The sequence below is a fragment of the Balaenoptera acutorostrata genome, chromosome 1 (assembly GCF_949987535.1).
Source record: "Balaenoptera acutorostrata chromosome 1, mBalAcu1.1, whole genome shotgun sequence".
Taxonomy (NCBI): Eukaryota; Metazoa; Chordata; class Mammalia; order Artiodactyla; family Balaenopteridae; genus Balaenoptera; species Balaenoptera acutorostrata.
The window spans coordinates 197,733,708-197,752,348 of NC_080064.1; the positions used below are offsets into that span (position 1 = coordinate 197,733,708).

The following is an 18,641-nucleotide window of genomic DNA, read 5'->3' on the forward strand; positions in this document are numbered from 1 at the left end:
AAGAAGGCAGAAAGGTAAGATCTTCCAAAAGCCCAAGATGCTTCCCTTGTCTTGTCTGAGGGTGCGTGAGGTTTTTTTCTTCCTCTTCCTCCTCCTCCCCCTTTCCCTGGACCCCTGTTTTCACACAGCACGTTGGGCCTCCGGGTAGGACAGAGCTTTCTGGTCAGAAGGTCTTCTAGGAAAGTCAGTTCTGGGTTGGTCCCACTCCGGGAGCCCTGGCTGGTGTCTGCTGACTGACTGTGTGAGTGACCTTTGACTCTGGCCACCCAGATGGCCCGCCTTCCCTCTCTGGCCTCGAGGGAGCGGGAACCCAGCCACTTCCTCTCCTGACTTTCTCTCCGTCTTCTCATGAGCGTGGGAGCTCCTGGGGCCTCACCCTGCGCCCTCCCCGCTAAGTGTCTGCACACCCCTGGGCAGCCGCAGCCCCACCTCTACCCCCGTATCTCTGCATCCTGCTGCAGCCTTTCTCTTAGGCCGCAGGTGACCCTTTCCTGCATCTCTACCCAGACCACTCACCTGCACAAGCAGAGGTTTTCGCCCAACCTCCCACCAGACTCCTCACCTTTCCCGCCCAGGTGAGTGTCTCGCTGTCCACCGCAGGCCTGGGCTCAGCTTTGACCTGTCCCTCCCACGCACAGCCTTCGGCTTTCCTGGGCTCCGCTTCTCACCATCTTCTAGACAGCTGCGTCTCGACAGGTGCCCCTGCCCCAGGCTGCGTGACCCCAGCCGCCGTCAGGGATCCTCCCCAGGGACATGCTCAAGCCACGTCCTCTGCTCAGCAAGCCGCAGCCCCCCAGCTCCTCCAAGGTAAGGCGTACACCCCGGGCCTGGCGTACAAGGCCCTTCCCTGTCCTTCCTCTTCTCGCCTCCCAGGCTGTTCGCCCACACGCCCCTCCCTGCTCCCTTGCTGCCCTCCTTGCTGTCCTCGCGCTGCACCCTGCTGTCACACCCCCGTGGATTTGCAAGTGTTGCTTCTTCTGCCTGAGCACGCTTCCTTCCCTGTTGTCTGTCTGGGGAGTTTGAAGCCGCTCTTCAAGGTCCATTTAAAAGTCGCCCCCTCTGGGAGGCCCTCCAGATGCCTCCAGCCTCCTTCGGGCTCCCTCGGTGGCTGGTCCCTTGCCTTTCATAGCATCCATCCCTGAGCTATAATTATTTATTTACATATTTATTCCCCCCTGCCCTGCACTGAAGGCTCCTTGATGGCAGAGGTCTTTTACATTTTTGTACTGAGTGTCTAGAACCCAGCAGGTGCTCAGGAAAGACCTGTTACTGCAAATGTCCATCCACCTTGTGTCCGGATCAGAATGCGGTGCTTTAAGTTTTGGGCGGCTGCTCCTTCCAGGGGAACTTTGTGTGGTTCGCAGGAAGCAGGTGGACCCGTGCCCACTGAGAACGGCGATGGTCAGAAGGTCTGGAGTCAGGCCCAGGCCCCGGGCCAGCTGGGCCAGGTTTAGCTCTGGGTGACTGGCCACCTCTCTAACCCGAGACACGGGAATGACGGCGCTCGCCCCGCAGGGCCGTGGTGAGGGTTCATCCAGAAGCCGGCTGAGTGCGCGATCTCATCAGGTTCAGTAAACGACAGCGACGGTGATTATCCGGTCAGCTGAGGAGGGGCCGGTGCCCTGCCTCCACCCCACCGCGCCCCCGCCCCGCGCCCCCAGGACCCCAGCGTCTGAGGCCGGGGGCGCCCGGCCTCTGGGGGCCCCACAGGTCTGAGCGCCGCTGTCCGGGGGCCCGGGGAGGCGTGTCCTGCGGATGGCACAGAGCGCCCTGTGTCCAGCAGAGGGCCCAGCCCTGCCCTGCCTGGTGGCTGAGGGGTGGGGATGGAGGGGGGTGCTGGAGCCGGCTGGCAATGCCAGACGCCCGATGGGGGCGGGCCCACCGGCCAGCTGCCCGTCGAGTCAGCCCTGCACTCGGTCCGGCCTCGCCTCCGCTCGTGGGCAACTACTGCCGCTCATCCGGCCATGCGGTGGCCGTGGCCTCTGGCCATCTCTCTCGCCGTGGCGTTAGCGGCGGGTCCCGGCAGGGCCCCCTGGGGCGTCCCCCTGCGCCGGGGCGGTCGACAGGCCGCGACCCAGGAGCAGCCGAGCCGGTCCAGGCGTGGCACTGAGGAGGAGGAGGAGGCCAAGGGGGTGCAGCAGTACGCGCCCGAGGAGTGGGCTGAGTACCCCCGGCCCATCCGCCCCACCGGGCCGCAGCCCACCGAGCCCCAGGTGGCCGCCAGCGCCCACCCGGACTGGGCTGTGGTCCCTGGGGGCAGCAGGCAGGAGCCTCGGGGCAACACGACGGGGACGCCGGGCCGGCGGCTGCAGATCCAGAACCCCCTGTACCCGGTGACGGAGAGCTCCTACGGGGCCTACACCGTGCTGCTCCTGGCCCTGGTGCTGTTTGCCGTGGGCATTGTGGGCAACCTGGCGGTCATGTGCATTGTCTGGCACAGCTACTACCTGAAGAGCGCCTGGAACTCCATCCTCGCCAGCCTGGCCCTCTGGGACTTTCTGGTCCTCTTCTTCTGCCTCCCTGTCATCATCTTCCATGAGATCACCAAGCAGAGGCTGCTGGGTGACGTGTCTTGCCGGGCTGTGCCCTTCGTGGAGGTGAGTGTGTGTCCCGCTAGAGCCCACGGGGTTGGGTGGGGGGGGGCGCTGCCGGATGTGGGCTGCGAGGGTGCGCGAGGCCCCGCAGGCCTGGGGCTCTGTCTCGCTGCTTCTCCCCCAAGACAAACGCAGGATTGGCTCCTGGGAGCTCTCAGGTACCCGAGCGAGCAGGCGGGTGTCAGGGCCCTGGGGTCAAGTCTGTATCCACTCCCGGGAGTGCAAACACGGAAGGAAGGAAAGACCCTCCCTCACTGCGACCCTCGTCGCCGCCATCACCATCAGCCGCCTCCTCCATCCTCTGGAAGGAGACACCTGGTTCTGGGGCTGGAGCTAAAGCTGGGGCTCTAGTGTCAGCTTCTGTCCCTGGCATGTTGGGGTGCCCCTGGGCAGGTCACAGCTCCTCTCCCATTTCACTGTCTCCTGACCAGAGGGTAGACCAGTTGGCCCTCCAGCTGCGGCTCCAAGGTGACCACTGGCCCCACCCCTGGAAACTTCCATGCTGGGCTGAGCACGTGGGTGTTGATAGATGTGTAGATCACACGGATACAGCTTAATCAAAACAGTGCAAAAATACACCAATATGTGTGCATTTACGTGGGACACAGCAAGGCCAACATGTCTGCCTAGGAACAGGAAATCAGGCTGCAGCCTTTTGCATGTTGCTTACGTTGTGGGAGGAGGAATAATGAGCGCTGGGGTGACTGTGGCCTCCCTCCCCCCAAAGGCTGCTCTCCTCCCGAGAGAATGGGAGATGCTGAGTGAGCGGGCAGCCGGCCTGGGTGGGGAAGGAATCAGGATCAGCGTCTGGACACCGTCCTAGTCCCAGCTCTGCCCCCGTCCCGTGATCTGGCGATGGTTTCATATCCGGACGGACTCTCTGAGGCTCAGCGGGTGGCACAGCCCTTTCCTGTCCTTCCCAACCCAGGGAGACCACCTAACAGTGGCCCAAAGTTGCTCAGACCTGAAAGAGGCCCTCCGGCCGGGGACAGCCCTTGCATCTTAGTGACCTGGCGCTCAGAGCCCAGGAGAGCTGTGGGAGGTCAGACCCAGGGCCTTGGAACGGGGCAGCCTGGGTCAGAGCCCAGGCTCTGCTGAGTGGCCGTGGTTAGCCACTTAACCTGCCCAAACCTCTTGCTTCCCCCTCTGTGAGTCGGGGCTGACCGCCATCACCATAGCTGAGTGAGTCCCTGAAGGCTGACATGTGTGACGTCTACAAAGGGCTTCGAACTGAAATAATTCAGTACGCGGTGGATGTTACTGAGAAAGGTCTGAGACCCCTGTGAGCGCTGGTCTGCATGGAGCTGGTGGCCGAGGAGAGCCCGGCCCTGCCCCCTGCCCGACTGTGGGTCCCAACACACCTGATACTCAGGCTGCCGCCTAACCGCCTCCACGGCCTGGAGGACAGAGGGGACCCCTGAGCACCCCCTGGAGGCTGGGGTGACGGGTGAGAGTGGAGGGACAAATGCACCGCCCAGCACCCTTTTGTAGGGAGGCCCCAGGAGGCCCCAGGAGGGCGCAGGAGGCGGCTGAATACAGCTTGGGGCCATTTTTGAGGTGTAGGAAAGGAGGGGGCATGTTGTTTTGCCGGAGCCCTGGCCTGGGGCCTGCCTGGAGAGGGGGTGGGAGCCAGCTGGAGAGGGGAGTGCTTGGACGGAGGGGGAACTGAGCACAGCCCTGAGTGTGCCCAGACATCATCTCAGCTGGGAGTACCCCCCGGCCCCGTCACTTCTCTCTGGCACTTTCTTCCCTGCTGCTCTGGCTTCCTCTCTGCTCACAGGGTGGTTTTCCTGTGTGCTCTGTGAGCCGCCTGCGGGGAGGTGGGCACAGGCCAGCCTGGAGGGGCTGCTTCCCGACTCGGGCTGGCCCTGGGCCTCTCCAGGCAGGGCGAGGAGGGCGGGAGAGTGTGTGCCCTGCACCCCCCAAGGCCACTCCCCCCATGGACGTGGTGGGTGAGGCCATCCAAGGACCCGGCAGGCCCAGGAGCCCTACGTCTCTGTCCATGTTTGTCCTCAGAGATGATTTCCCAAAGTCTCAGGAGCACAAGGGGCTGTAGGGCCCAGGTCGCTCATCCCTGGGCCCAGAGGCAAGGCAGCGGGCGGCGGGAGTCGGGTGGCCTGCAGGAGAACCTCAGCTCTGCCGTCCACCAAGGCCCTGGTCCCGCCTGAGCCCGGTTTGTCCCGTCAGACGCTGGCCGTGAGATCTGAAATGCCCCTGAATGGCGGTGCCGCCACTGTCCTTCCCACACCTGCCGTGCACTTCCAGTCTGAGCCAGCCCCTCGGTTGCCTGGGGCTGACCCCCGCCTCTCCCCACCCCCCACGCCCCCCTGCAGGTCTCCGCTCTAGGCGTCACCACCTTCAGCCTCTGCGCCCTGGGCATTGACCGCTTCCACGTGGCCACCAGCACCCTGCCCAAGGCCAGGCCCATCGAGCCGTGCCCGTCCATCCTGGCCAAGCTGGCGGTCATCTGGGTGGGCTCCATGACGCTGGCTGTGCCCGAGCTCCTGCTCTGGCAGCTGGTGCAGGAGCCTGGCCCCGCTGCGGGCCCTGTGGATGCGTGCGTCATGAAGCCCTCGGCCCGCCTGCCTGAGTCCCTCTACTCGCTGGTCTTGACCTACCAGAACGCCCGAATGTGGTGGTCCTTCGGCTGCTACTTCTGCCTGCCTGTCCTCTTCACGGTCACCTGCCAGCTGGTGACGTGGCGGGTGTGGGGCCCGCCCGGCAGAAAGCCGGAGTGCCGGCAGGGCCAGCAGGAGCAGCGCGAGGGCCAGCTCAGCAGCACCGTGGTGGGCCTGACCGCCGTCTACGCCCTCTGCACCCTCCCCGAGAACGTGTGCAACGTCGTGGCCGCCTACCTCTCGGCCACGCTCACCCGCCAGACCCTGGACCTCCTGGGCCTGGTCGGCCAGTTCTCCACCTTCCTCAAGGCGGCCGTCACGCCCGTGCTCCTCCTGTGCGTGTGCCGGCCGCTGGGCCGTGCCTTCCTGGACTGCTGCTGCTGCTGTTGCTGCGAGGGCTGCGGCGGGGCGGCGGCCACCGACGGCCCCGATGCCAAGCTCCAGACGGGGCTGTCCGCCTCTGTCTACTTCCACAAGCCCCGGGAGGCGCCACCGCTCCTGGCCCTGGGCACGCCCTGCTGAGGCTGGCCGGCCGTGGCAGGGGGAGCTCTGTCCAGAGATGGACTTGGTTCCCCTGGCTGGGGTCTGGGTATGTCGCAGCCCCCTGGCCGAGCCCCTTCTTGGGGGCCGGCCCGCCCGTCCTCTTTCTGGGGGGCGGTGATCCTCCAGGTCCTCAGAGCTGCCCAGAAACTCTCCATCCCGCCGGCTGGGAGCCAGAACCTCACCTGGTCCCAGCCTCACTCTCCCCTCTCCATCTGGAGCCCGACTACACTATACTTTGCCCCTCTCGGCATCGCCCATCCTGGACGGGGGCCTTGGGGGCCAGCAACCGGGCTCTTCTCTGCACAGGATGGGCCCAGCCCTGGAAGCCTCCTCCAGGTGCCGTCTCTTCTCCAGGAGCATTTCTCTCTCTGTCCTCCTCCTTCTCTGACGTACCCTGGTTGCCCTGTCCACCCCCCCAATCCCGGTCACGTGCTCCCCCGTAGAAGACCCTTCTTGGAAAACAATAAACTAGGTAGAACTACCCCTGTGCCCACGGGCCTTTCTTGTGCCACATCCTGGCAGTGCCCAGATGCACCTGGGCTTTGCCCTCCTGGCTACCTTTGGCCCTTCCTGGCCTGTGGCTGGTGTCCTGTCCAGCCTGGGGCCCTGTGGCTTTGAGGGCAGAGTGGACGGAAGGGCTTGGGAGCTGGGGCACTGTGTCCTCAGGCTGGCCTGAGCCCAGCCGTCCCTGGGAAGTAGAAGGCTGCAAGCTTATCTCCCCTGGAGCCCCCGCCTCTCTTCCTCCCTCCCAACAAAGCCCCCATTCGAGGGCAACCAGCAGCCTGGGGGGCTTCCAGCCTCTCTGACTCTGAGAGCTGCTGTTGTTTGGCTTCTTAGAACAGACTGTTTAGCCTACAGACGGCCCAGCTGCCTGCCCCCGCCCGCCCCTACCCCGCCCCCTTCCCAGCAGCCAGAGCTCCATCGACAGCCCCACAGAGCCTTCTTTCCTCTCTCTGGTCTCCCCCCGCCCAGGGGGCCCTTCCAGAGGCCCCTTAGCCCCGTCTGGGCCCAGCGAAGTTGGCACGAGGTCAACCAAAGGGACACCTTGGCCTAGGCCACAGACCACTCTCCGTCCCGCAAGCCCACCCTTCCCATCTGAAGCGCAGCTCAGGGTCCCGCGGAGTTCCTGCTGCCAGCTCTGCCTGGATCACCTGAGCAGGGCCGGGGAGGGTCCCCAGGGCAGGGCCAGGGAGGCACAGGCATTGCCTGGTGCCCTGGGCTCCGTTCTCCTCTGGCCACCCCACCCATACCCACTGGCTTCAGCCCCGGACCCAAGCTTCCTTCCCCCATTCCTGCGGATCTTAATGGCCTTGTTCTCTCTCCCTGGCACCCACCCCCAGGACGGGTGATGCCAAGAGAGAGGGAGGCCGTTGCTAGGCGATGGCGCTGCTGGGCGCACACTCTTTGTGCTGGAGAGACACCCACCCGTTTCTCGGCCGACCGCTGCCACAGTGACCAAAGCCCCCAGCTCTGTCTGCAGCAACTTAAGACGGTGGGGGGAGAAGGCTGGAGAGGAGACCAAGGGCAGGCTTGCAGTGCTGAGGTGACCAGGGCCCTTCCCTCCTCATCCCTCCCCCTGACTTCCTCTCTACCCCCACCCCAGCCCCAGTCCCAGATGCACCAGCAGCCTCCTATGGGATGGAGGAGGGGGGCCAGGGTGAAGGCAGGACACGCAGGCCAAGGATGGGAGGCTGGGGGTGGGGAGGGGGCACCGCCGCATCCTGTTTGGGGGCTCTGCCACAAAGGGGCCCCTGCCCCTCTCTACAGCTCTGAAGCCCTGCCACCACCGCTGCCCTGGGCCCCGCTAACGTGAGTGGCTTGCAGGATTAGTCAGCAGGCCAGCGGGCCTTGGGAAAGAGCCACTGTCTCTCCGGCTAGGCCAGCTGGGGGAACAATGCAGCATTTGTTGCTTAGGGGTCCTGGGCTTGGGGTGTGGGGGCAGGCTGGCAGTGGTGGGCGGTGGACTTGAGCTGGGTCTTTAGGGGACCAACCCTGAGCCCCGATGTCAGCCAGGTGGGAGGCGGGCCAACCCACTGAGCCCCCCTGACCCCGTCAGCACGTGCACCTTGCACTGAGAATTGCCTCCCTTGGGCCGGACTGGACGCAGTTACTGGACCCCATCCGTTAAACAGGAATAACGCCCCCTCACAGAGGCCTGGAGTCATTGAATGAGACAAGATACATGAAGCTCCCGGCACGATGCCTGATGCCTGGCGCCTTCCTCCCCTCCCTCCCTTTGGGGGTTCAGTCCTCCAGAACCGCAGAGCAGGCTTGGCCAGGCAGTGCGAAGGGCCCCCCCATGATGGTGTACATATACACACAGTCTGTCCTACGAAGCACCTGCTGTGTGTGCTGGGTGCAGGCACTGGGGCAGAAGGATGCCTGCTTGCTGGTGACCAGCCCATCCTGTCTTATCTCGTCAGAGGACGCAGGAGGCAGGAGGCGAGAAAGGCAGGTCATCCCTGAAGCTCCCCATCCTGCTCGCCAGACCAGTGCCTGTTGGTCCTGTCCCAGCCTCCCAGGCCATGGCATCTCCAGCCACCTCAGCAGCCAGGAGAGCCCAGGGGACAGCCCGGCCCCAGCTTCGACCTCCTCGACCAGGGGGCACGTGTCCTATTCTTCAGGGGTTGGAAGGAACCTAAAGTCATCTAGCTCCCTTCGCCAAATTCCATCTGCTTTCTCTCCTCAAACTCCCCGGCAGTGGGGAAGCCCTCTCCAGGCAGGCCATTCCTCCCTGCGGTTCTGAGACCACAAGGAGGCTCCAAGAGGACGCACCGAGGAAGGGCCGGCGAGCTCAGAGCCACCAGGGCAGGCCCTGCTCCCAGGACCGTGGAAGTGGCCTCCTCCCTGCAGAGGTGCGGCGAGAAGGGGTGGACCCTTCCGCAGGGCCGCTCCATCTCCGGGCTGAGGGGAGCCCAGGGGGCGGGGCTTACTGTAAAAGTGGGTCAAGATGGCCCCGGACTTGGGAAGCAGGGTGCAAGGCTCCGAGGCCACGGCTGCGGGCAGAGGGGACCAGCTCTAGGGGTGGAGTGGGCTGGGAGGGGCCGGGGGTGGGCGGGGAAGGGAGGGCATGGCTTCTCCCGGGAAACCAGCAGCCGGGACACCAACAGAGGAGCAGCCAAGGGTGGTAAGCCGTGGGCTCTGCAGGCCCGGCACTGCCCCCACACCGCCCAGGACAATTCACCGGCTCCGCCAACTCTGGCTGCAGGTGGGGGCCTGGACAGACTCCCAGGAAGCAGGCTCCGTCCCGCACACACCGGGTGCAGCCGGGCAGTTCCCGACACAGACCCCCTCCATTCCCCTGGCAGCTGCTGGCTCAGAGCTGGGGACACAGGAAAGTCCGACTAGAGGAGGAGGCGGCAGGGCAGGAGCCGGCACGCTCGCGGGGGCTGCTCTGTAAAGGGCCATTGTGCGCCCGGGGGAGCGCGTGCCTCCCTTTGGCTGGGTGCGCCCAGGGTCGGGGACCAGAGTCCCCAGCCTGCCGGGCCGTGGACAGAAAAAAAACCCGCACCGCGCACCCCCCCAACACAAAATTGTCATTTATTCTTGTTGTTAGGAGGCAAAAAAATGTACAGTTACAAGAATCATTTTCCAAACAGAGGTTAAATATGAGCTGAAAAGTGTAAAAAAGGAAGAGGGACATCACTTTACAAATCATTAAATTAAACAAACAGAAAACAAAACCCAAAGAACCAACCCCCCATGCTGAGTTCTCTCCTTGTGCAACTCTGCAAAATGAGAACAGAAAATGAGGTGGCCCGTGGAGGTGAGGGCCCGGGGAGGGGCAGGAGCTGGGAGCCAGGAACAGGCGGGAGGGGCTGCTAGGGCGCTGGCCTCCTGCCCCTTCGCCCCCGGTCTCCGGCCCCTGGTTGAGCCTGGTGGCCATGCTGAGGCTGGGGGCAGAGAAGGGCGTCTCTGGAAGCTCCCTTCAGCCTGTGACATTCAAACACTGCGGAGACAGGCCAGACTGGGAAGTGGAGACAAACGGGACGTGGGGACGGCCACCCGTGCCTGGGCTGGTACCTGCCCCTGTGCCAGCCTTACCTTTCCTGACCTGAACCGGCCCCAGCTAACCCCGCTATTCTCCTTCTCTCCAGACCGCCCCCTCCCAGATCCTGACTGGCCCCTGCAGCATCAAATGGTTGATTTTAGTCTTTGCTTAAATAAAAAAATTAAAATATATATACATATATATACTGTACACACAGGACAATAACAGAAGAGTGTGGGAAAGGGAAGCAGGGAGCGGGACAGGAGAGGAGGCGGGGCTGTGGGGCGGGGCTGCAGAGGGGAGGGAAGCAGGGCGGCGGAGAGACAAAGGGAGAGGGGAGGGGGGAGGTTAGGGGACCGGAGGGGAGCAATTTATTTTACAATAAAATCGGGAGTTCAAACCTCAGCAGAATAGGACTCTGGGACCCCCAGAGGGCCCCTCCCCACACCAAGTAAGGAGGGGTGGGCTTGGGGGGGCGGCAGGGGGAGGGGGCGGGAGCTCGGCTTCAGATCCGGAGGGCGGTCCCTGGTCCGAGGGGGCGGGGCCGGAGTCTCAGCTTCTCCGTGACTTTGAGTGCTGGATAAGCCACTGTAGGGTGATGTCTGCGGGGCAAGAGAGGAGGTTACAGGGCTTCAGGGCTGGTTCTCCTGAGGGCAGAGCATACACCTGGCGGCGGGGGGGGGGGGGGGGTGGTGGAAGGGGGCGCGCTGCAGCTAGGGTCAACCCTAAGAGCATCACAAGCCCAGCTTCCAGCCGTCAAGCTCCGGACAGCCCCTGATGGGTGCAAGGGCATCTGGCTGCGGTGAAAGAGCCGGAGCCACAGGACGAGTCCCTCAGACCAGAAGGGTCCGACCCTGCGATGTCACAGGCGGGGAGTGAGCCCCAAGGGGAGGGGATTTGCCCAAGATCACACACCAGTTGACGGCAGAGCTGGGGTGATGATCAGGATCGGGGCTTCCCGCTGCCTGTCCTGCCCAGGAGAGCCACGGCGCTCTGGGCTCCAAGGAGAGAGCCACCGGCTGCCTTCCCCTCCTGCCCCCTCCCCGCGAGCGCAGCGACGCCCCAAGACCCACCGATGTTGTCCTTTTCTTTGCACGAGATGGAGTAGCAGCAGATCTCTCGGTCCTGGATGGCAGACAGATTCCTGCAGGAGACCAGAGCTGTCTGCTGAGGCTGCCACTGAGCAAGCAGCTGGGGTCCGGGGACCGGGCGCGGGGGCGGTCGGGGATGGAGGGACGGGGAGGGGGATGGGGGCGAAGGGCGGGGCTCGGGCAGGCGCGCTCTAGCGCCACCAAGCGGTGGGCACCGAGAGCAACAACAAGCCCTCCGCTCTGGCGCCTGGGAGTCTGGGGAGCAGGGAGGAAGGACAGGGAAGAGTCGCCAACTCACATTTTCTCGATCAGCTCCTTCTCATCCAAGGCTCCCGGGAGGTCTCGCTTGTTGCCCAGGACTAGGACCTGCCGAGAAGGGAGGGCAGGGCTCGGTCCAGGGCAGCAACGGCCAGGCTGCCCCGGGAGGGGGGCTGGCTTCCGCAGCCCCGTTGCCTCCGCACCCCTCCCTCCCCCCGCTCTCCAACCCCTGTCGCCAGCAGTGTTTACCCCCACCTGCCCCCAGCGGTCCCGGGGCCTTCCCGGCGAGCCCCCAACCCTCCCACTCCACTCGGGGCTGACCGGGATGCCCTGCAGCTGGGGCTTGTCCAGTAGGTTGTGGAGTTCATTCTTGGAGGCCTCAATCTTCTCTTGGTCAGCGGCATCCACCATGTACCTGGGGGGCGGCAGGTGGGGACAAGCTGACACCACAGGCTGCGGGGTTGTGGGGGGGAAGGAGTTGCAGCAGCTCTGGGTCGCCCCCCGGGGTCTCCAGGCCACATGGGACGGCTCAGACAGGTGCTCTGAGAATGTCTTCTGAACGGATGGGAGTGAGAACCTGCAGGGGCCGCTGGGCCTGCCCTTGTCCCATCCCCCAGACCCCTGGAGAAGCTGCTGCTCCCGTGGCAGCGCTGGGCCCCATAGGATTAGACCTAAGTCCTTCCCAGAGTGACCCGCTTATGTTCTCAGGGCAGGGCTGGCTAGACAAGGGGGTGAAAACAGCAAAGGAAGCCCCAGAAGACTTTCCTGCATCAAAGTGCTTTTTAAAAAATCAGGTTGGGGACTTCCCTGGCGGTCCAGTGGTTAGGACTCGGAGCTTCCACTGCAGGGGGCAAGGGTTGCATCACTGGTCTGGGAACTAAGATCCTGCATGCTGTGCGGCCAAAAAATTTTTTAAATAATAAGAATAATAAAAAAATATCTGGTTACTGGGTGTAAGATAGGCTACAAAAATGTACTTTACAACACGGGGAATAGAGCCAATATTTTGATATAACTGTAAATGGAGTGTCACCTTTAAAAACTGCATAAAAAAATAAAAATACATAAAAATTTAAATTTAAAAATCAGATTAAAAACAACGAAAGCTAAATGATCTTTTGTTTGGGCACATACATACGTAGGATAAAATTATTTTTAAAAAGCAAGGGAGAGAATTCCCTGGTGGTCCAGTGGTTAGCACTTGGCGCTCACTGCCAAGGGCCTGGGGTCAATCCCTGGTTGGGGAACTAAGATCCCACAAGCTGTGTGGCACGGCCAACAATGAAAGGAAAAGAAAAAGCAAGGGAATGAACCACTAAATCACACAAAATTCAGGATGGGGTGAGTCTGGGTTGGGGGTAGGCAGGGAGATGAGGAGGGACACACAGAAATGCTTCAGCATGAAGTGGTCAGTCCTCTGGTTCTCAGACTGGCCGGTGGGCGCCCAGAGCGTCTGTCAAAGGCAGCTGCACACAGGTGTGAGTCACCTGCCAACGACCACGGCCCTGCTGCGCACTTACACGATGGCGCTCACTCCTCGGCAGTAGCGCTCCCACATGCTGCGGAAGCGGGGCTGTCCCCCGATGTCCCAGAGCTGAGCAAGAGAGGTGAGCGGGTGTCAGCAGCAGGCAGGCCCCCAATCCATCCCGGCTCCCGCGTGCCCCCCGCCTGCCCCACCGGAATTCCTTCTCTCCCTATGTCCCTGACTCCTAAGCCTACCTGAGCTCTTTCCCCAACTATCCGGTTGGACCCAAGCCTCTGCTTTCCTCTAGCTTCTCCTCCGGGGGCCCGACACATACAGACACATGCACACACGCGCACATGTGCACACGCACACACACATCCTCTGCGGCCGTGGGCTTGCGCCCAGGGGCCAGCTCGGCTGCGCACCTTGATGGTCACGTTCCCTTTGGTGATCTTGCGCATGTTGAAGCCCACGGTGGGGATCATGTCCTCATTGAACTGTCCCGACTGGAAGGAAGAGTCAGAATTGGAAAAGGGGCAAAAATCGCCAGGACCCAGATGCGCTGTCCGCGGCCGCCACGGACCAAAAGGCTGCGGGAATGAAGCAGAGGCCAGGCCGGAGCCTCTCAGGCGCCCCGGGGTCCCGGGCAGCTCCCGCGCGCCCCCTGCTTTCAAGCAAGACGGGCCATGACCAAGCCCGGTGTCCACCTCACACCCAAGCTCCCCTGTGACAAAGAGGCCCCTCGAAGTCGCTCGACCAGGATGGAGAAAGTCCTTCCTGAGGTCTAACCCACCTCTCTGTTGGACCAGAGCCCCCTTTCTGTATCTAGCCTCCGGTGGAGCAGGTCACGTTAAACAATCTAGGTTTACACTTTCACACGGTAAATGTTCACATCAAACTGAGGGTCGGTAAGTCAGCCACGCCCCAAATGCAATGCGCAGCAAGCAACTTCTGGGTTTCTTTGTACTGTACCCATTTGTAGGATGGGTACTCCTCACCGTGCACCCCGACTAGACTGAGAGCTCTCGGGAGAGGAGCCACGTCTACACTGACATTGGTGAATGTTCACCCAGTAAGTAGCAGTTAACCGTAATCCCGTTTCCCATAACCCACTTTCAAATTCTAACAATTCTCACGTCTCCCCTCTAAATTGTCTCTAAGATCTCTAGATTGTTCTAAACTAGCCACAGGCCTCTATTAAGGCCAGACCAAACTCCGCCCAAGGTCATCTCCACGTTCACATGTAGGACACCTCTGCTTCTCCCCCAGACGCAGGCTGAAGGAGATGGGGCTTACTTAACCTTGAACCTGAGGGGACAGCCTTGTTCTGTTACGATGTCATTTCATTGTCTTCTACCAGGTGGGAGGAGTAATTTGCCTAAGGCCACACAAAGTGGTCAGGGGCTCTGACCATTGGCCAAAGTGTAGGACACGATGTTTTCTCATTCAGAGCCTGTGAGTCTGAATGAAGACCCCCCCCCCCAAATGAGACGGATTGATTCCCTTTTATCTTCAGGAATCACCTGAGCTCGTTCACCAAGTCCCTCGGATGTGAGCACTGAATGCTCAAGACTGATGCTCAAGATAAGATGGTTGAGGGCTCCTAACCTGGAGGCCAAAGAGGGGCTTCGGAGACCCCCTGAAAGTGCACACAATCTGTATGTGCACATTTTTCTTTGTATGTACACGCCTCTGGGGAAAGGGTCGCTGATTTTTATCGGATATCAAAAGGGTCCAAGAGCCTCTAAAAGTGAGGAAACATGAGGAAAAGGTAGTGCCCTGAGGAGGTTTTGCTTTTGGCTAAGTAGGGAGAACCATGTATGGTTTAACTCCACAAATCCCAGCAGGGTGCAGGTGGAATGGGGCACCCACTGGACCCCAGCCCACTCCATCCCCAACCGGGCAGATGAAGAATGTGGAGCCTGAGGAAGGAAGCCCAGCTCTTGTTTGTCACTCATCGTGGAGGAGCTTGGACAAGACACTTGGACCTCTCTGGGCCTCAGGGCTTCCTTCTGTGAAATGGCAGAAAAGGGTTTTGGTTTCCTAACAATTGGCAAATAGGGCTCACAAAGTGCTTGGAAATGGTTTCCATACATGAGGAACCATCATTGCTCTTTGGCAACCCAGAACATTCACAGGCTCCCATAGAAATGAAAAGCCTAGCCTGGCAGAACGTGATCCTGGACAAAGGCGGGTTCCAGGAGGATCCTCAGGGAGCCAGGCTCCCCGGCCCCAGTATTTCCAGTTCAGCTGTGAATCAAAGCTAAGCTGGAACCAGTCACAACTTCATTTCCCGGCTAAGGCCTCAGATCTCATAAGCTCCTCATTCAAGGTCAGCAGGAACCCTAAAGTCATCCGGTGGAACCCCTGGCTCAGACTTGAATGCCCTCTGGCTCATCCCTCCTGGGTCAGCTCCAACACTCCAAAGTGCTTTATAATGAGTCAAAAATCCATCTTCCCAAGTCTACCCCAAAACTAGTTCTTCCATTGGACAGTCTTTTACACTTGGAAGTATTTGAAAATGGTCCTCTTGTTTCCCTCGGGCAAAACATCTCCTACTTTCTGTCAGCACAACTTTTTCAGAACTCAAAAAGTGAGTTTTGGGTTCTCAGGTGCACTGGAGAGTCTCTTTGTGATGTTTCCCAGCTCACATTAGCCCGCTGAGCAGCTTACACATAAGCTCAATTTCTATTTACAGTCGGACTCATAGAATGAGTAGGAAAAAACCAAATGGGTAAAAGCTGAGACAAAGAAAGGCCAAAAGAAGAGGCAAAGGGGATTCAGAAGGTCAGTGGTGGGCATGGGACAGAGCGCGGGGTCCTGACTCTTCATTTCTTTCTGAAAGACACTCCACTGTGACCATACACTGGTGGGCGGAAATGCTGTGGCCCTGGAGGAGCTGAGAACTCTGGACTCACCCAGACTCGGGCACTCCCACCGCAGCCCACAAGGGATGGGTGTTCTGGAGAAGCCTCTTTCTAGGGAAATCCAGGCTGCACTTTTAGGATGTGTGAGTTGAGGTGGCAAATTTATGTCATAAAGATGAAGGCCCAGCTAGGGGAGGGGAGCCCTCGCTGCACCCCTCAGAAACTCCTGACCCTGGCAGTGAAACCTGTGACTCTTGGATTCCGTTTCTGACCTGCCAGAGCATCCCATTCTCTGGACACGACCAGGACACGGAACCGCCTGGGTTCCTGTGGATTCCCGCCTAGGAACACAGCTTTGTAAACGCTCCAGGGGGAGAGATTCCCTGGGGGCCAGAGGTGATGTCCAGGCTGAGCCACGAGAGCAGCAGCAGCACCGACTGGTCCCCCCTCGGCCTCACCCTGGAGACAGCTCCCAGATCTCGGCACCTCGGAGCTAAGCCACAGGCCCGCAGGACCCGAGGCCAGGCGTTGCGCTCCTGCTTTTGGAGCCCAAGTCAACGCCAGGTCTAACCAGGGGCCTGCGACCAAGGGCCAGAGCCTGGGCAGACAGGAGCCCAGGAACCATCGTGCCAACAAACCCAGCCTGGGCCCGAAGAGCCTGTCCTGCTGGGTGAGCGGCCAGGATCCCCTGGGCAGAGGTCATCGCAAACATGTTTGGGAAAGGAAGCCAGTGCCCAAACATGCCATCATGGGGTACCTGCCCCCCAGTCTCCCGCCACCCTTCTCTTCGAGGGTGGGCAGGATGCAGGCAGGGGAGGTACCCAGGCTGGCAGGTCACACTTCTCTGCTGACCCCTGTCATGTACGGCCGCCCCACAGCTCTCAGAAACCCCCGTCTGCGGACGAGGGCCGGGTCCCCGGACACCTCAGCTCTGCCCAAGCCTTCCTCAGCCCCACATGCCCAGCCCAGCCCTCTCGGAAATGCAGGCCACAGCCACTACTGCAGCTCAGCTCAAACACCCAGAGAGCTCATCTTCCCCTTTCTTTGAGGCAGATTTTAACTCCTCCCCACCACTGCCCTGGCGCTGAAAGGCTTACACTTGCCCACCTCGGTCTTGATGACCCAAAGCCCTCAGAGCCACTCTCCCTGTGTCCCCAGAGTGGACCTGCCCCTCCACCTCCAACTCATCCTCTGGGTCCGAAGCACCCCCTCCTGCCCTGCAACTTCCGGGCCAGGCCGGGACTCCGAGCTCCCTTTAGGATGCCGGATGCAGTGCCTCCTCCCCGGACCCCCAGCTGGACGCCACGGTCGGGGAGAGGTTCCCCGTGGAGAAGGAGTCTGGGCTGGAGCCCAGGGCCTCTGCTGATTCCACTCCCCCAAGGGATCCCTCCCCCCCCATCCCCCATCAATAGCACCGGGGCTTCCTCTTCCGGCCAGGAGGGGTTAACCCCCCGGGGTGGGGCCGGGCCGGCCCGGGCCCCCTCCCCCAGCCTCGCGGGCATCCGTCCTGCGACCCTCCGCGCGCCGCACGGGCAGGCCCTGCACTTTCGCCCCGTCATGCGCCAGGGTGCGGGTGCCGGAGGAGGCCCGTCTCCGCGGGCGGCGGTCCCTCTGGCCTCGTGACACCCTCGGCGCCGCCGGTCCTGGGGCCCGGGCCGCGTCCCCTCGTCCCCCGCCCCTGCGCCCGGCCGTGCCATCCCGGCCCGGGCGCGCGCCGCCAGGTCCCCAGGGCCGTGCTAGGCCCAGCGCGCCCGGGCCCGCGCCTCCCCGCCGGCGCCAGCCGTGCCGGCCACGCCAGGCGGTGACCCGCTCGGCTGGGCGCGGCGGGGACCTGAGGCCCGGCCGGCCGGCGCCCCGTACCGCGATCACGTTGACGAAGGTGGTCTTGCCCGAGTACTGCAGCCCGACCAGCGTGAGCTCCATCTCCTCCTTCCAGAACAGGGCCTTGAACCAGTCCAGCAGCTTGTTGAACAAAGCGATCATGGTCGCTGCGCCGGCCGCGCCCGGTGCCGGCCTCCCGCCGCCCCTCGTGCCCTCGCGCTGCGGCCGGAGCGGCCCCTCCCCGGTGCGGCCCGGCTCCGGACTCGGTGCGGGCGGAGGCTCGGCTGGAGCGCGCGGCCGCCGACGACTCGCTGCCGGATCGGCGCGCCGATGGGTGTGGCCTCCGCGCGTCCTTCTCCTCCCGGTCGCCGTCCTCCTCGCAGTCGTCCTCCTCCTCGTCCTCTTCCTCCGCCCGCGCGGCCGCCGGCCCTGCTCGCCCCCGAGCGAGCGCGCTCCTCCTGGCCGGGCCGGGCGGGCCGGGCTGCGGGTGCGCTGGGCGGGGCGCCCGCGGGCTTCGGGGCGGGCCGGGCTGCTGTGCGCTAGGGGCACTTGGGGAAAGAGCTCCGATTGTTTTTCGCCTTCCCGGGTTGCCGTGCCCCGACTGGCACCCGCTTCCTTCTTACAGGGCGGTGGGCCCGAGGTGGGCGAGGGCCCCGTTGAGCGGGAACATTTCCAGGGTGGAGGAGGGTGGTCCGTGGCTTCCCAGGACGCGGGGACGATGTCTCTAAGATCTTTTGTTCCCTGAGTCCTTGCCTCTGAGCATCTCTGGGTACCGGAGCCCCAGTGGAAGGGAACATCCACCTGTGAGGCCTTGTTAACCACGAGGTACCAGGACCACTTGCTTAGGAAGCCTCTGGCCCAAAGTGACTTTTTCTGGGACCACCATGATACTAAACAGAGAGAGTCCTGCGGGGGGGTTCCCGTGAGGGAGGTTTGTGGCAGATGAAAAATGTTGGCCTGTTTTGGTAAAAAACCAAAGTTTTCTTCAGGAGAGCTGGCGGTAGGAGGTGTGGGGCTTGCAGAGATGCTGGTCCTGGGAGGACCCAACCTCGGGGCTGCTGGACCCCCCGATCCCACACCCCGCTTTGGGCGTGCCTTCCTATTTGGCCTCCACAGGCACTCACGTGGCGTCTGTGGTTTTAGTCAAAGGTGCATAATGTTTCAATGTCAACCATATCTGCCAAGCCCAGCCGAGATGACCCCGAACGATCAGTTGCCAAAGTGGAGGTATCACAAAGTCCTGGCCCTGCGCAATATCCTGGGTTATTAAGTTATTAACTTACATGGTCTTTCTAGTCCTTGCCCTTTGTGAGTCCCTCTCTAGTGCCTAAGGAACACCTTTGCCCGTTTCCCAGACTGACTCCAGTGTCACTTTGTTTCACGTATCCCTGGA

General features: G+C 62.0%; 2 protein-coding genes across 2 annotated transcripts; one reads left to right on the top strand and one right to left on the bottom strand.

Moving 5' to 3' along the window:
* Nucleotides 1–1,878: 1,878 nt before the first annotated feature.
* On the top strand, nucleotides 1,879–6,236 carry GPR37L1 (G protein-coupled receptor 37 like 1). The gene is made up of 2 exons (XM_007182687.2): nucleotides 1,879–2,597; nucleotides 4,928–6,236. The coding sequence occupies exons 1-2, from the start codon at nucleotides 1,965–1,967 to the stop codon at nucleotides 5,732–5,734; spliced, it is 1,440 nt and encodes a 479-aa protein (XP_007182749.2). The 5' UTR covers nucleotides 1,879–1,964; the 3' UTR covers nucleotides 5,735–6,236.
* Nucleotides 6,237–9,276: 3,040 nt separating this feature from the next.
* Nucleotides 9,277–17,712, bottom strand: ARL8A (ADP ribosylation factor like GTPase 8A). The gene is made up of 7 exons (XM_057531866.1): nucleotides 17,288–17,712; nucleotides 12,986–13,066; nucleotides 12,616–12,689; nucleotides 11,417–11,510; nucleotides 11,136–11,203; nucleotides 10,820–10,890; nucleotides 9,277–10,348 (listed from the first exon to the last, which is right to left on the bottom strand). The coding sequence occupies exons 1-7, from the start codon at nucleotides 17,408–17,410 to the stop codon at nucleotides 10,299–10,301; spliced, it is 561 nt and encodes a 186-aa protein (XP_057387849.1). The 5' UTR covers nucleotides 17,411–17,712; the 3' UTR covers nucleotides 9,277–10,298.
* Between the last annotated feature and the right edge of the window lie 929 nt (nucleotides 17,713–18,641).

Coding starts and splice junctions, on each gene's coding strand:
- ARL8A (XM_057531866.1), bottom strand. CDS start 17,410: ATGATCGCTTTGTTCAACAAGCTGCTGGACTGGTTCAAGGCCCTGTTC. Junction 13,067..17,287: donor CCTTCGTCAACGTGATCGCG/GTACGGGGCGCC, acceptor TCTTCCTTCCAG/TCGGGACAGTTCAATGAGGA. Junction 11,204..11,416: donor CCCAGCTGCAGGGCATCCCG/GTCAGCCCCGAG, acceptor CCTTCTCGGCAG/GTCCTAGTCCTGGGCAACAA.
- GPR37L1 (XM_007182687.2), top strand. CDS start 1,965: ATGCGGTGGCCGTGGCCTCTGGCCATCTCTCTCGCCGTGGCGTTAGCG. Junction 2,598..4,927: donor GGGCTGTGCCCTTCGTGGAG/GTGAGTGTGTGT, acceptor GCCCCCCTGCAG/GTCTCCGCTCTAGGCGTCAC.